At 49.1% G+C, this 16565-nt stretch overlaps 1 protein-coding gene across 1 annotated transcript in view; it reads left to right on the top strand.

Annotated features, from left to right (window-relative positions):
* Positions 1-3638: 3638 nt before the first annotated feature.
* ALX4 (ALX homeobox 4) overlaps positions 3639-16565 on the top strand; it is a 103005-nt gene continuing 90078 nt past the window's right edge. Inside the window, exon 1 of the mRNA XM_060764384.2 lies at positions 3639-4257. Within this exon, the coding sequence (XP_060620367.2) occupies positions 3759-4257 (499 nt within the window). The 5' untranslated portion in view covers positions 3639-3758. The remainder of the gene's footprint in view (positions 4258-16565) is intronic.

The raw sequence follows: 16565 nt of genomic DNA, 5'->3' as shown, positions 1-16565 counted from the left end.
AGTAGACCAATAGGTACCGCTCCGGCGAGAGGGAAGGTAACGGCGCTCCATGTAGTCATGCTGGCCACATGACCTTGGAGGTGTCTCTGAATAACGCCGGCTCTTCGGCTTAGAAATTGAGATGAGCACCGACCCCAGAATCGGACGACTGGACTTAATGTCAGGGGAAAACCTTTACCTTTACCCTTAACCCTCCAAAATCCAAGGCGACTACCAAACCGTGCCGTCGCGACAGAGCCACCTTTGCCGACCTTTCCCCCCTCCATTGCCCTCCATCCCGCCCCTCCTTTCCACACCCCAAGATCCCCCGACTTGCCTTTTTCTCTGAGTTTTTTCGCTGCCCCGCTAGAGAGAAGTGGCTTTAAGGGAAGAGGCGACGCCATTGAGCGGATTTCGTTTGTATTAAGTCATAAAAGCTCGAGGGAGGGGAGAGAGGAAGGGAGGGAAGGAGGGGAGAAGGGAAGGCCTCAAAAATGAGGAAAGAATTAGGCAGGTGATAGAGAGGAGAAGGGAAAGAGGAGCCACTCAAAGCTTCCCAAACTCTGCTCCCTTCTGGGACATGGCCATACAGCCCGGAAAACTCACAACAACCCAGTGATTCCGGCCATGAAAGCTTTCGACAATACATCTCCCTTGCCTAGTTTCCAACATACCACTTCTGAGGATGCCTGCCATAGATGTGGGCGAAACGTCAGGAAAGAATGCTTCTGGAACATGGTCATACAGCCCGGAAAACTCACAGCAACCCATTATTATTATGTTTATTTATACCCCACGTTTCTCTCCAAGCGACCAACACAATGTAAATAATTTGCTGTGATCATGAGTGCGTTTACACTGTAGAGTGGATGCAATTTGACGCCACCTGAACTGCCATTGCCCAATGCTATGGCATCATGGGAGTCGTAGTTCAGCACTTTGGGGGCAGAGAAGGGTAAAGACTTGTAAAAGCAGACTCTTCTGTGATTGGAGAGCATTGAGTATTGAGTTCAAGTGGTGTCAAACTACATTCATTCCACAGTGGAGATGCACCCTGAGAAGCTAAACGGGGTCTGCCGCCCTTCTCCCCTCGAGGAGACACATTCCTTCACGGGGGGGGGGGGGTTGCACAAGGGTCGACTCACCATCCCATCTCCCTGTTGCGTTCGGCCCTAATCCTTGCTTCCGGTGGTGCCACGGTTCTCCTGGATGCTACTGCAATTTCCCCGAAGAGCTTTTGAGAGGTGTGTGTGTGTGTGTGTGTGTGTGTTACCTCCCGAAGCAACGACAAAGGGGTTAAAAAGCCTCCTTCTCGCCGAGGATGGCGCTTGTGTAATATCTGTATTACTGAAAACTTCAAGGTAAAGCACGAGCGAGGAAGAGGAGGCGCCCAATGGGAACCAGATGTGGAGAAAGGAGGGGTGGAGAAGGCGAGGAGGAGCGCCAGGGGGAGGCAGGAGTTAAAAGAGACGAAGAGGAAGAGGAGGAAAAGGAAGAGGAGGAAAAGGAAGAGAAAGAGGAGGAAGAGGAGGCGGAAGAGAAAGAGGAAGAGGAGGAGGAGGGAGAAGAAGAGGAGGAAGAGGAAGAGGAAAAAGAGGAGGAGGAAGAGGAAAAGGAGGAGGAGGAGAAAAAGGAAGAGGAGGAGGAGGAAGAGGAAAAGGAGGAGGAGGAAGGCTTGCAAGTCGGCCAGGCCCCTTCCACACAGCTGTATATGAAGCTCACATTGAACTGGATTATATGACAGTGTGGACTCAGATAACCCAGTTCAAAGCAGAGATTGTGGGATGTTCTGGCTACAGTACTGTGTGGAAGGGCCCTCAGAGTCCCTCTCTGAGGACGCATCCACACTGTCGAATTATGCCACGGATCAGTGCTATGGAATCGTGGAAGCTGTAGTTTTATAAGAACTTGCTGAGATAACTGCCTCCCTAGAGCCGTTTCCTCTGACGGTAAAGCTCCGCCCGGGAATCCTTCAGGGGAGTTCTGGGAGTTGTAGTCCAACCAAGACACTTTCCCGGCTGTTGGGAAAGAAAGGCCGGGAGGGGACGGAAAATGGGGAGAGGCTGGCTGCCCTAAAACGCAGCAGCTCTAGAAGGATCTCCCCCCCCCCCCGCCCGCCCTTGAAGGAGCTCCCCTTGGAAGAGGAGTCAGAGAAAGATCATGACTGTAGGGTTTCAATGGCCCCTTCTACACTGCCATATAAAATCCAGATTATTTTCGTTGACCTGGATTATATGGCAGTGTAGACTCAACTAATACCGTTCAAAGCAGATAATATGTATTATCTGCTTTAATAATCTCAATTATATAGCAGTGGAGAAGAGGCCTGAGTTACGTTTGCTCTAGAAGCTGAGAGTACAGAAAAGATGAAGAGGCAGGCAGGCAGGCAAGGATTTGAATGTCAGCAGATTCCGTTCGAATCGGGGAGAGCGGGTTGAGCTCCCTCTGTCAGCTCCAACTCCCCATGTGGGTACATGAAGAGAAGATGGTAAAACATTAAACATTCATCCGGGCGTCCTCTGGGTAACTTCCTTGCAGACGCCCTGGGCAACTTCCTTGCACACCAGAAGCGATTTGCAGTTTCTCAAGTATTTTCTATACTCTAAAGCTAGAAGATTATAGAAAAGAGAAAGGAAGGGGGCCTTCCACACAGCCATGTAACGCAGAATATCAAAGCAGAAAATACCACAATATCTGTTTTGAACTGGGTTATCAGAGTTCACACTGCCATATATTCCAGTTCAAAGCGCATAAAGTGGGATTTTAGTCAGCTGTGTGGAAAGGGCCCAAATTGTTATGAGTTTTCTGGGCTGTATGGCCATGTTCCAGAAGCATTCTCTCCTGTAGTCATCCTCAGAAAGTGTGAGGTCTGTTGGAAACTTGGCAAGTGGGGTTTATATATCTGTGGAATAATGTCCAGGGTGGGAGAAAGAACTCTTGTCTGCTTGAGGCAAGTGTGAATGTCACAATTGGCCACCTTGATTAGCATTGAATAGACTTGCATCTTCAAAGCCTGGCTGCTTCGTGCCTGGGAGGAATCCTTTGCTGGGAGGTGTTAGCTGGCCCTGATTGTTTCCTATCAGGAATTCCCCTGGTTTGTTTTTTTAGTGCTGCCTTGGACAAAACAATTATTGTAGAGTATGAAGTTTTTCTCTAAATAAATGAGCATCAGCTAGAAACATAGGGCCCTTCCACACAGCCCTATATCCCAGAATATCAAGCCAGAAAAATCCCACACTATCTGCTTTGAACTGAGTTATCTGAGTCCATACTCAAACAAAGTGGGATTTTCTGTCTTGATGTTCTGGGATACAGGGCTGTGTGGAAGGGTCCTTGGAGCATAGAAACAAGGAAGAGGAAGGAAATAAGATAATGACTGTAGAGTTTGAATGTTAAGTTTCTTCTAAATGTCCATCAGCTAGAGGAGGGAGGGAGGGAGGGAGGAAGAGAGAGGGGAGGGGGAGAAAGGGGGCTAGGCGAGGGGGAGAGAGCCCCCTTCCTCGGCCCTTTCTCTGGGTCTTGGGGGGCGGCGAGGGCGGGGGCTTCTCCTGCGAAGCTTTCAGGCACATCTGAATCCTCTTAGCGCTCGCTCACCCGACTCATAGAGAGAGAGAGAGAGAGAGAGAGAAGGAGGGAGGGGGAGTGAAGGAAGGAGAGCGAGGGAGCGAGAGAGAGAGAGGAGGGGAGGGGGGAGCCCCAGAGCAAGGCTTCCTGGCCAGGCAAGAGGAGGAGGACTTCGCTGCTTTCTCCTCCGCCGGGGCCCTTTTCAAGTCGGGGCCATGAACGCCGAGGGCTGCGTTGCCTTTTGCGACCCAGCTGCCGCCGCTGCCATGGATTCCTTCTACAACACCGCCCCATCGCAGGGCAGCGCCGACGGCTCCTCGCCTTTTAGGGCATTTCCCGGCGGCGGAGGAGGAGGAGGAGGGGGGGGAGGCGGCGGAGGAGGCAGCGACAAGTTCAGCCCCGCTTTCCTGGCCGGCAAAGGGCAAAGCTTCGGCGACGGGGGCAACAGCAGCCACCACAACGGAGGCGGCGGGGGCAGCCCCAAGTGCCGGAGTCGGTACAGCCAGGCGGAGTGCCCGCAGCCCCTCGACGGACAGCAGCAGCAGCAGCCCCAGTCGCTCTCGGCCGCCGCCTTCAGCAAGTACCACCCGCAGCCGCCCCAACCCCCGCCGCCGCTCTACGGCCAGAGGAACGCCTGCAAAAGCCCCGCCGGAGCCGGACTCAAGCTCCCGGAGCCCGGCGGACGCAACGGCGCCCTCCCGCTCTCCTGCTACGGTGAGTCCCCTTCCGAGGACCGGGGAGCGCTTGGGAGGGCCAGGGGAAGCCCCCGGGGGGTGACAGTCCCCCCCTCCCAAGTCTTCTCCGCGGGGCATCATCCAGGATCTAGGAAGGCTGGCTAGCAGGCAGTTTAGATCAACATGTGTTGCAAATTCTCCACTCACTTCCTCTCTCTGGTTTGCAGCTTGTCACGTTAGATCAATCCGATATTCCTGCTTTCCGATTGTCGAAGGGTTTCACGGCAGGAATCATTGGATTGTGGTGTGGTTTCCCGAGCTGTCTGGCCGTCTTCTACGTTTCGCCACGCAAAACAGCAGGAGAAAATGGTGCTAGAACACGGCCGCACAGCTCGGAAACCACACCACCAACCAACCTTCCTTCCTTCTTTCCTTCCCTCCTTCTCGCCTTCCTTTCCTTCCTCCTCTCCTTCCTTCCTTCTTTCGCTCCTTCCTTCTCTCCTTCTTTACTTCCCTCCTTTTGTTCCTTCTTTCCCTTCTTTCTTTCCTTCTTTCCCTCCCCCCTCTTCCTTCCTTCTTTCCTTCCCTTCTTCCTTCCTTCTTTCCTTCCGTCCTTTCTTTCCTCCTTTCTTCCTTCTTTCCCTCCTTCTCTCCTTCCCTCCCTTCCTTCTTCCTTCCTTCTTTCCTTCCTTCCTTTCTTCTTTCCTTCTTTCCCTCCTTCTCTCTTTCTTTCCCTTCTTCCTTCCTTCTTACTCTCCTTCTCTCCCTTCTTCCCTCCCTCCTTCCTTCTTTCCTTCCGTTCTTCCTTCCTTCTATCCTTTCTCTCCCCCTTTCTCTCTCTGCTACACTCTAACTTTCTAGCTGATGGTCATTTAGAGAAAACTTAACATTCAGACCCCACGATCATTATTTTCCTTCCTTCCTTCCTTCCTTCCTCTCCCCCACGTATTTTCTTCCCTTCTGCAAGAATTCTTTTGTGCTCCTCCATCCACAACGCGCTCCTTCCTCTCTTGGCCAAAACAAGTGAGCAGACCAGAAAGCTCTGTGGACCAAGTTTGGCAGGTAGCTGCCTTTTTCCTTCCTTTCCCCTCTGTTTTGGACTCCTTTTACTTTGAAATTACATCAGAGTAATGAGGAGTCAGGGGTTCCTCCTCGTGATCTCCCCACTTTCCTCCCTGTCTGTTCTTTCCTAGTAGATATGGTTGAAGCCTGTAAGACAAAACTAGAAAGGGAAGGAAATCCCTCGGAAAAAGAAGAAGACCCCTGCTTTCTAGCAAAAGTTACACTCACAAATAGCGCTCAAATGGCTGTATCTGCACGCCGAAGAAGTACTAGGTAGTCTTTTCAGTTTGTTCGACGGAGAGTTCACGTAGGGAAATGGATTGATCCTTAAAAGAGGGGAAAAAATCTACATCGGTGGTAGGTCGGTATAACTGTCTTGGGGGACTGGGGAAGCGTTTCCTGGAAATAGTTTCCACGGATTGTAACGGAACTTGCTTCGAAATTAGGGACTCCTTTCAAGACTTTCAGAGTATTTCTTCCTCTTTGGCCAAAGGGGCGTTTACACTGTAGAATTAACGCAATTTGTGCTCCAGAATCATGGTGGGATTCTAGCACTCTTTGGCAAAAGCTTTGTAAAATGACATCTCCCACGATTCCATAGCCTTGAGTCATAGCAGTTATAGCGGTATCGAACTGGATTAGTTCTCCAGTGTAGGGTCCCACAAATGTCCTTCCCTCTCCTCCTTTTCCGCATAAAAGCGATGGATTAAGGCAACCACTCTCCCGCACGAGCCGCGTTTCCTTAATTGCAATTAAAGTCTCGAGTCCTCTTTTTGGCGCGTTGCATTCAGGACGCGCCTTCCTCTGGATCTGTCAGCGTTGCGCCGTCCAAACGGTCAGGCCAGTGTTTGCTTAGAAGACCGTCCTTGTAGGAGAAGAAATGCGCCATCGGGGAAAGAGAAAACTGAATTCTATCCCTTGCAGCCCTCCAGGCAAAGTGGAGCCCACTGCGACGCCACGCGAGTCCTGGGCTTTGCTGTCTCTCCACTATCCACCCTACTTCACATTCAGCTCCACTTTTGCACCGTTCAAAGGCGCATCTACAGATCAAAATTAATGGTTCAATGCTATGGACTCCAGAGATTGCTGTTTTTACGAGGTCTTTAGCCTTCGCTGCCAAAGAGTTCTGCTGACGCCTCGCCAAACTACAAAGCCCAGGGTTCTATAGTTTTGATCCTTGGCAGTTTAAGTGGGTTGGATCGACACTGCCATATAATCCGGATTATCAAAGTAAATAATCCACATCATCTGCTTTGGACCTGATTATATAAATCTACACTGCCATTTAATCCAGCTCAAAGCAGATCATCTGGGTTTTATATGGCAGTGTAGACGGGGCCATAGTGCCAAAGGGCATTAGATCCACCCCAAGATTTAGGATCGGAGTGCCACCAGCTGAGATCCTTAGTGTCAACTCTGTTCGCTTATACATGAAGTCCCAAGTTACGAACAAGATAGCTTCTGTAGTTGAATTTGTATGTAAGTCGAAACATTTTAAGCATAACTCAAGTCATGCCATAGAGAGAGAGAATGAGAAAGTAAGCGAGATTAAGTCTTCTGGACAGGGGCACAGACAGCAAGAGAAACACCACAGGGTTGTTAAGCCTTCCCTCCCTATTCTATCCAAAGCTCGATAGATAGATAGATAGATAGATAGATAGAAGAAAGGAAGGAAGAAAGATAGATAGATAGATAGATAGATAGAAGAAAGGAAGGAAGAAAGATAGATAGATAGATAGATAGATAGTAAGCTTTGGTGTTGTCTGTGCCCCGTTCAGAAGATTTCACCTCACTTTCTGTCCCTGTCTGATTATTGGATTTTGGAAGAAAAGAAAAAAGCTTATTGTGGAAACAAGAGTTGATACTAAATATTCAGTGGAGACACATTTTCCCCGTGGTAACTCTCCCAAGAGTGAATTTCCCTTCCGAGGAGTAGCATTCTCTTCCTTCCTGTTGTCCCTAACTATGGGTTGTTTGTAAGTCGGGTGTTTATAACTTGTAAACCCAAGACGGATGTCTCCTTCCTTTCTTCTCCTCGTTTCCCTTCCTCAAACTCTGCCGCCTTAGAAGAGAAGGGAAAAGGGAAGAGAGCGATCCGTCAAAGGGCTTGGTAGCAAGGATGGACCCGATCCGGCGCCAAGGCCTCTCCACCCGCGGTGCGTCCCGTGGCTTCTTTCCCCGCGGAACTCCTGCCTTTCGCTCTCTTTTCCTCTCCGGGGGGAGCCTCTTTCCACCCAATCCACCCTCCAAGGCTTCGAGAGCGGAGGAGGGGTGTTTTCCGCCTCCAGGGAAAGCGAAGTTAGATGCACCAGGCCTCCATCTCGGCGAGGACAAGGTGAATCCTCGCTTTCTTCCCCCTTGGACTTTCCCTTCCTCCCTGGGTTCATCTACATTGTAGAATTCATGTAGTTTGACACCGCTTTAACTGCCATGGCACAAAGCATGGCAGTTATAGTTTGGCGAAGCACCAACCTCTTGAGCAGGGAAGGCTGAAAACCTCCTCAAACTACAACTCCTATGGTTCCATAGCATCCAGCCATGAGGGCCGAACCGAATCCGGCCAGCTTCAAACTGCCGGCCAACAAACTAACAAAAAATCCGCTCAAGAAAGCCTTCAATGAGCACCAGTGTTCTGTGATTGGTGTCATTACTATCCTAGGGGCCCAGTCGATACTGACTGAAGTTATCAGTGTAGATGTGCAGATGTGAAAGTGGAGTCAAACTGCATTTGTTCTACAAAGCAGAATTGAAACTTGGTTTTCAAGGCATATGGGGCAGATACGCACACACAAACACGAGTGCATGGAGGCTGGTCCTACACTACCATATAATCCAGATTCTCTGCTTTGAAGTGGATTATATAAACCTACGCTGCCGTACAGATTGTCTGCTTTGAAGTAGATTATATGAGTCTACACTGCTGTATAATCCAAATTTTCTACTTTGAAGTGGATTATATGAGTCTACACTGCCATATAATCCAGATTCTCTACTTTGAAGTGGATTATATGAGTCTACACTGCCATATAATCCAGATTCTCTGCTTTGAAGTGGATTATATGAGTCTACACTGCCATATAATCCAGATTCTCTGCTTTGAAGTGGATTATATGAGTCTGCACTGCCATATAATCCAGATTCTCTGTTTTGAAGTGGATTATATAAACCTACGCTGCCGTATAATCCAGATTGTCTGCTTTGAAGTAGATTATATGCGTCTACACTGCTGTATAATCCAAATTTTCTGCTTCGAAGTAGATTATATGAGCCTACACTGCGGTATAATCCAGATTCTCTGCTTTGAAGTGGATTATATGAGCCTACACCGCAATATAATCCAGATTTTCTGCTTTGAAGTAGATTATATGAGACTACACTGCTGTATAATCCAGATTCTCTGCTTTGAAATGGATTATGAGTCTACACTGCCATATAACCCAGATCTGAATTTTATATGGCAGGGTAGACAGGGTCTGGGTTTCCAGCTCCCGGATGTTGACAATTTAGGAAGGGCGAGCCTGAATGTTCATTTCTTGGGCTCCTGGCAGCCGCCTTGAGTTACTTTAAGGGAGAAAGGCAGCATAGAAATAAAGTGAATCACAAATCAGAGACTTGAGCGGATTCCCTTTGGGAGCCTTGAAAAGCAGCTATTCCCTCTCGGGCACAAACCGCACCCGCCCAAGGTTCACGGCTGTGTAGAGGACTCAGTTCACACAACTCTTGAATTCCCGGATAATCGCAATGGGGCCGCATTAAATGAGGGGCCGGGGCCTTGGTGAAGGCAGCGGAGCGGGTGGCCTCGGTTTTAGAAGGCGAAGGTGGCGGCTGCGGGTTTCCTCCTCCGGCCCTGGAAACGGAAGCGGCCCGAGGAACCCTTTTGCGGCGGGCGAGGCCGGAAGGAGGAAGCCACACGGCGGTCCCTGGTGTCGCTCTGGAGGTGGCAGCAACCCCAGGCCCTTGGCTGAACCTTATTCGCATTCAGCGGCCCTTCTTAAACCCGAGGCTCACCCTGAAAGAAACTCCAAGCAGGAGACTGGGGGAGGGGGGGGGAGGGGGTCCGAAACCCCAGCGTCTTCCGGCGCCACTGAAACGCTCGACACAGGAGTGCGTCTAGACTGCAGTTTGACTTCAGTTTAATTGCCGTAGCGCAATGCTATGGAATCGTATTACAGTGTCTCTAGCCTGCTGTCTTGATGCTTCGTCACACTAGATAATTAATCCATTTTAAATCCGGTTTCTGCCTCCTGCAGGATGCTGAGGTATGTAGTTTAGTGAGGCTGTTAAAGTCTCCTCCCTAAACTACAAAGGCCAGAATTCCGCAGGAGGCAGCAACCGGATTTAAAGTGGATTCATTCTCTAGTGTGACGCCTCACTAAGCGACAACTCCCACCATTCCGTAGCATGGAGCTGCGGAAGCTAAAGGGGTGTCAGACTGCATTAAATCTACAATGTCGAGCCCAGCCCTCAGCCCATCAGATCAGATGCCACCAGCTTCAACCTTTCCGTCCCGTCGGGTCTCCCCTTTCCTCTCCCTGAGAAATGTCAAGCTGCTAAAGCAGGAAGACGGGCTTCAAAACCGTCATGTTTTACACCCCGTGGAGCTCCGTTGAACGGTCTTTGGGGAAAATGCAAGGCTTTTCGGCCTCAAAACTGCCTTCGCGCCCGGAGCTTGCAACCCTTCTGTTGGAATCCTTGCAACAGCCTTACTACACGAGTCCGGCCCTGAGAGAAATTACAATAGATTGAGGGGAGACTGAGGTCTATGCCCCTTTATGTACGATCTTCGACAGCTTTTTATTGCGCCTGTTTGTTTGTTTGTTTGCTGTCGTCGTCTGCCTCCTATTCCTTTCCGACTGATGGAGATCTAAAGCAGGCCTGGGAAAACGGGCCCTCCTGGTGTTTTGGACTCCAACTCCCACAATTCCTAACAGCCTCAGGCTTAAGTGGCTGAGGGGGAAAAGGAAGGGGCCTGAGGCTGTTAGGAATTGTAGGAGTTGGAGTCCAAAACAACTGGAGGGCCCAAGTTTGTCCATAACTGCTAAAGAACTTGTAGCTTTACACACTGGAGCTTTCTCACACAAGACTTCACTCACACCATACTGAAATCTCTCTCACACTGAGGCCTTTTACTCTTCTCAGCAAAGGAAGGGGCCTGAGGCTGTTAGGAATGGTGGGAGTTGGAGTCCAAAACACCTGGAGGGCCCAAGTTTGCCCATAACTGCTAAAGAACTTGTAGCTTTACACACAGCAGCCTTCACATTGGAGCTTTCTCACACAAGGCTTCGCTCACACCAGGCCTTCCTCATACTGAAACCTCTCTCACACAGAGGCCTTTTTTACTTTTCTCAGAAAGGGAAGGCTGTTAGGAATTGTGGGAGTTGAAGTCCAAAACACCAGGAGGGCCCATGCTTGGTTTACACTGACGATCTAATGTAATTCGAAATGCAGTCTGGGGGCAATGATTATACGTCAATCTAATCGGTCGCTTCCATTGAATTCATGGTGAGTCCACACTGAGCTCAGTCCCATCGGTCCAATCGAAATCGGACTAATAAATTCTGACTTTTAGGCCAGCTAATGACACAAAAAACACCTTGCTAATACATCTCAGCGCCTTCGGAAACGCCACCGCTAGTATGTTTGGCCACTTTTTTTCCAAATGAGTTCAGAAAAGCGAAATAATTCAATTCCGACTCAACGCCACACGAGCATTAATTAAAGGCCTCATCACATTAGACACAAAAAAAAAATCAAATTTAAATCCGGTTTCTGCCTCCTGCAGAATTTGGGGGTTTGTAGTTTAGGGAGGAGCCTTTAACAGCCTCCCTAAACTACAAATCCCAGAATTCTGCAGGAGGCAGAAACCGGATTTAAAGTGGATTTTTTTTTCTCCAGTGTGATGAACCCTTCTTTACAAAACGGAGCTCCTTAAGGGCTTGGTAGGAGGAATGGAAGAGGGGAAGGAATATTAAGGAAGTAAAGAATACACAATCCAACCAACAAACAGACGACTGTGGGTCAAAAAGTAATGCTTCCATCACTCAAACTTTTCTTTCATTCACAGCTACTGGTCTATCTATGCATGATATGATAGAGGTCACCTTACTCTACTGATACCGTCGTTTCTTTTTCCGATTGACTGATTAGAACCATGATTCTGAAGCTAAAAGAAAGAGTCGTCATTTCATTTCTAGAAAAAGAAAGTTGTGCACCTAAGGAAATCCATAATCGCTTGAAGAATGTTTATGATTTGGCCCTCCTGACTTTTACCTGTTTGGACCTCTGAAGGACAACCCACTGTGGTTTCCGATTCAATGACTTGAATGAGTTCCCTCTGTCAGTTCCATTACAACAGTACAACAATAAAATAATGGGTCACGAAGCAAAACCATGATTTTTTTCTATTTGGTTTTGATGCCTGGATTAAACGATGGCACAAATATGTACAAATGGTTGGTCACTATGTTGAAAATAGTTTTGTGTAGAGGACAGTACAGGCTATAATCTGTAGCAACGTCTGCTACACAAGGGTGGGTCAAAAAGTTTTGCCTCCTGTGTCACTGGCCATTTTGGTTCCTCCCTGGAACACTGGAACTCCTGTGTCAGGAGGCAAATCTTTTTGACCTACCCTCGTGTATATAAATGTATCTTGTTGTCTTGGTTTTTAGGCCTGTTCCAGGGGTTATTCAGACAATTGCATTGGATAATAATGATAACAATGAACTTTATTTATACCTCACCACCATCTCCCCAAAGGCGACTCAGGGCGGCTAGACCATATCAACTCTAGTTTCTCAGATATGGTTATTATCGTGGTTTTCTATGTGTGTGTTTTTTTCGTGTCAGGAGCGAATTGAGAAACTGCAAGTTGCTTCTGGTGTGAGAATTGGCCGTCTGCAAGGACATTGCCCAGGGGATGGTCGGATGTTTTACCATCCTTGTGGGAGGCTTCTTTCATGTCCCCACATGGGGAGCTAGAGCTGACAGAGGGAGCTCACCCCCGCTCTCCCTGGATTCGATCCTGCGACCTGTTCTTCTTCAGTCCTGCCGTCACAAGGGTTTAACCCACTGCGCCACCGGGGGTTCCTTTCTATGAGTGATGATTAGTAGATAGCATATGTTGCCATTTTTGACATTAGTAGATCAAATATACTCAGAAACAGGACTAATATTTGAGGAACCAAAATGTTCCAGTGAGGAACCAAAATGGCCAGTGATCTTTAGAGTAGGCGTTTGGGGCTTAGTGACAATGAAATATGTCGTGAAATAAGATTGTGTGTCCCAGAGAAATAGGTAAAAGAACCAAGGGGCAAAGGCTTCCCCTTTTATTTCCGGCTCTGGCGCGGAGAAGATACCTCCTGGTTACTTTGTGGGGCTTAAGCTGAGGGGGAAAGGAATGGGTCGGAGGTTGTTAGGAATGGTGGGAGTTGAAGTCCAAAACACCCGGAGGGCCCAAGTTTGCCCATGCCTGCTCTAGGGAGATACACTGTCGAGGCTTAGATTTCCAGAGGACTATTTATTTGTCGTGTACCTGAAATGAAGCAGGCGAGGGAGGAAAAACTGCCTGCGGGTATTGCACGCAGAAGGGCAACATGACTTCCCAAGGCGGCAGGGCTCCTTCCTCCGCCCAGTCCCCGTTTTCCCTGCTCTTCCCCGGCTTCCTCTCCGCCGCCCGACTGTTTCGGGTGAGCCGCTTGCTTGGGTAATGGCCACTCGCCCGCCATTTGCTCGGTCATAAATGGTAATAAGCCCTAATCGCTTTGAGGGTCGCTTTGGTTAACCAGAGCGGGCAAAGGATGGCTTGAGCGGCGGCTCCTTTTTTGTTTTGGCCAAACCCCAGCCAAGCTCGACCAAGCCTCGGGCCTCTTCGTCCTCCGAGCTGGAAGGAGGCCTCAGCTTGGAGAGGAGAATCGAACATCAATAAGGCCAAGGGGAAGAAGCCCAAAGGCAATCAGGGAACCGACGAGACCTTTGCGATGCCTTTATTATGCCCAGATCTTTTAATAATGGGCAATAACAGCCTGTCGGGCTTCTGGGAACAGATGGCACTCTCGTCGAGAGGATCTGTTTAGGACAGGGGTCAGGAACCTTCGGCCCTCCAGGTGTGGTGGACTTCAACTCCCACAATTCCTTGAGGCTCGGCATTCGCCCCAAAGGCTTACCTTGGCCTCAAGGAATTGTGGGAGTTGAAGTCCACCACACCTGGAGGGCCGAAGGTTCCCCATGCCTGGTTTAGGATGTGGCTGGAGGAGGAGGAGGAGATTGAGATTGAGATGCCAGGCTGAGGGAACTGGGTATGTTTACCTTGAAGAAAAGAAGGCAGAGAGGGGACATGGGAGCCATTATCACATTTTGAAATGACATCTGTCACATTGAGGAGGGGACAGAGAAATGGATTCAAATGGCATGGGTGGAAAAGATTCCTCCTACAGGGTTGCTGTGAGTTTTCCGGACTGTATGACCATATTCCAGATGCATTCTCTCCTGACGTTTCGCCCACATTTATGGAAGACATCCTCAGAGGTTGTGAGGGGTTGCCTGCCATAGATGTGGGTGAACCGTTAGGAGAAAATGCTTCTGGAACATGGTCACACAGCCCGGGAAACTCACAGCAGCTCAGTGATTCCAGCCATGAAAGCCTTCAACAACAGGTTTGTTGTGAGTTTTCCGGGCTGTAAAAGCAACCCTTTAACTTTACCTTACCGGACTACAAGTCCCATCATCCTCAGGCAGCAGGAGAGAATGCTTCTGGAACATGGCTATACAGCCCGGAAAACTCACAGCAACCCAGTAATACAAGGGTGTTTAAAAATGGTTTGCTCGGTCACGCCACTTTTATTTTCATCCGGATTCACTGATCTAGTATTTCTAGATTACTGATTTAGTGATTAGTGATTCCTGCCATGAAAGCCTTCGACAACATATTCCCCCTACATATTAGGGAAGCCTTCCTAACCTAACGGTAAGACCGCCAGTGGAATATGGCGCCTTGGAAGCTGGGGGAGGCGCCTTCTTTGGAGGTTTTAAAGCCGTTGCTGACTGGCCATCTGTCGGGAGTGTTTGGGTTGTGCTTTCCTGCATGGCAGAGGGTTGGACTGGGTCGTCCTTGTGGTCTTTCCTAATTGTATAATTCTTGGTTCCAAGAAGGAGGAGGAAGAGGGCGCCATTGGGGCGGAAGGAAGCCCTCCTGGGGGAATGCGTACCCACGGTCCCTGCAAATGACCTTGTGCGACTTTGGGGAAATCAACCTCTCCGCTGAGTCCTAAAATACCTCAAAGGGAAGCTGAGTCCTTGGATGAGAGGCCACCAAAGAATCCCAGCGGCTGGAGGCTGCCTCTCGGAGGAAGGCAAAACCACCTCTGAGGATCCTTTGGTTAAGAAAACCCTCATGGGTTTGCCAAAGTTAAAGTAATGGGGGGAGGGGGGGGATTCGTGAGGGCGTAAGGCCCCTCTCTCCACAGAATCATAGAATCCTAGAGTTAGAAGAGGCCCCGTGGGCCATCCAGTCCAACCCCATTCTGCTAAGAAGCAGGAAAAGCACATTCAAAGCATCCCGACAGATGGCCATCCCGCCGCTGTTTAAAAGCGTCCAAAAAAGGAGCCTCCACCAAAAAGGCTCCTTCTCGCTTTCTCCCCAGAGGAGGCTTCCGGGCACACCACCTTGTGCTAAGGCAGTGGTTCTCAACCTTCCTAATGTCACAACCCCTTGATATGGTTCCTCATGTTGTGATGACCCCCCAACCATTTTTTTTTTGCTGCCTACTTCACAACTGTAATTTTGCGACTGTTATGAACCGTCATGTAAATATCTGATATGCAGGATGTATTTTCATTCACTGGACAAAATTTGGCACACATACCGGTACACCTAAATTTGAGTACTGGGGGGGAGGGGGGTTTGAGGTTGTCATTTGGGAGTTGTAGTTGCTGGGATTTATAGTTCACCTGCAATCAAAGAGTATTCTGAACTCCACCAATGATGGAATTGAACCAATCTTGGCACACAGAACTCCCATGACTAATAGAAAATACTGGAAGGGTTTGGTGGGCATTGATCTTGAGTTTGGAAGTTGTAGTTCATTTGCATCCAGGGAGCACTGCGGACTCAAATAATGATGATTCTGGACCAAACTTGGCACGAATATTCAATATGCCCAAGTGTGAACACTGGTGGAGCTTGGGGGAAATAGACTTTGATATTTGGGAGTTGTAGTCGCTGGGAATGTTCCTTGACTGTAGGTGAACTACAGTCAAAGAACATTCCGAACTCCACCAACAATGGAATTGAACCAATCTTGGCACACAGAGCACGCGTGACCAATAGAAAATACTGGAAGGGCTTGGCAGGCATTGATATTGAGCTTGACTTTGGGAGTTGTAGTTCGTTTGCATCCAGGGAGCACTGTGGACTCAAACAATGAGGGTTCTGGACCAAACTTGGCACGAATACTCAATATGCCCAAGTGTGAACACTGGTGGAGTTTGGGGAAAATAGACTTTGATATGTGGGAGTTGTAGTTGCTGGGATTTATAGTTCGCCTACAATCAAAGAGCATTCTGAACCCCACCAACGATAGTATTGGACCAAACTTTCCGCACAGAACTCTCATGACGAACAGCAAATACTGTGTTTTCTGATGGTCTTTGGCGACCCCCCAGGGGTCCCGACCCCCAGGTTGAGAAACACTGAGCTAAGGCCTTCTTCTACAGTCGTTTCGAAGCTATTGGAGGCCAAGGGGGCTTCCTTTTAAAAATGCCAGAAGATGATTCCCGTAAATCATCTACTTTAGCAAAGGCTGTCCCTAATGAAGCCGGGCGTCCCGCGAGTGACGTCCGCCACGTTTTTCCCTCGGCGACTTCCCTCTTTCCCTTGAAGCCCAACTTCCTCCTGTCTTCCGTGGGTGGGTCCATCCGTTCGACGTTGAGGATGGACCCTGCACACGCAGGCACGCACCACTCGGGTTTTTCGACTAACTCAGATCAGAACTACCTTTCGGAAACTCGATCTCCTCGCTCCTGCCGGCTTTGCTGCCTCCAGCCCCCAATACTTGCCTTCCCTTTAGGATAGCGAATTCCTGATCCTGAGGTCAGAGCCAGGCTCGAAGCGTCTAAGGAAAAGCTCCCGCGGCTTGAAATCTTTGCTTCGGCCAAAACTAAAGGGAGGTCGAGAGACGGAAAAGAGTGATGGATTGGTTTAATTTTATCCCGATTCCTTCTCAAAGTGAGATCCAAGACTTCTTTCCGAAGTGAGAAGAGTCTGGCGCCCTTATGCCTTTGTTGTTGCTG

The sequence above is a fragment of the Anolis sagrei genome, chromosome 1, assembly GCF_037176765.1.
Source record: "Anolis sagrei isolate rAnoSag1 chromosome 1, rAnoSag1.mat, whole genome shotgun sequence".
NCBI lineage: Eukaryota > Metazoa > Chordata > Lepidosauria > Squamata > Dactyloidae > Anolis > Anolis sagrei.
This window is presented reverse-complemented; position numbering and strand designations above follow the sequence as displayed.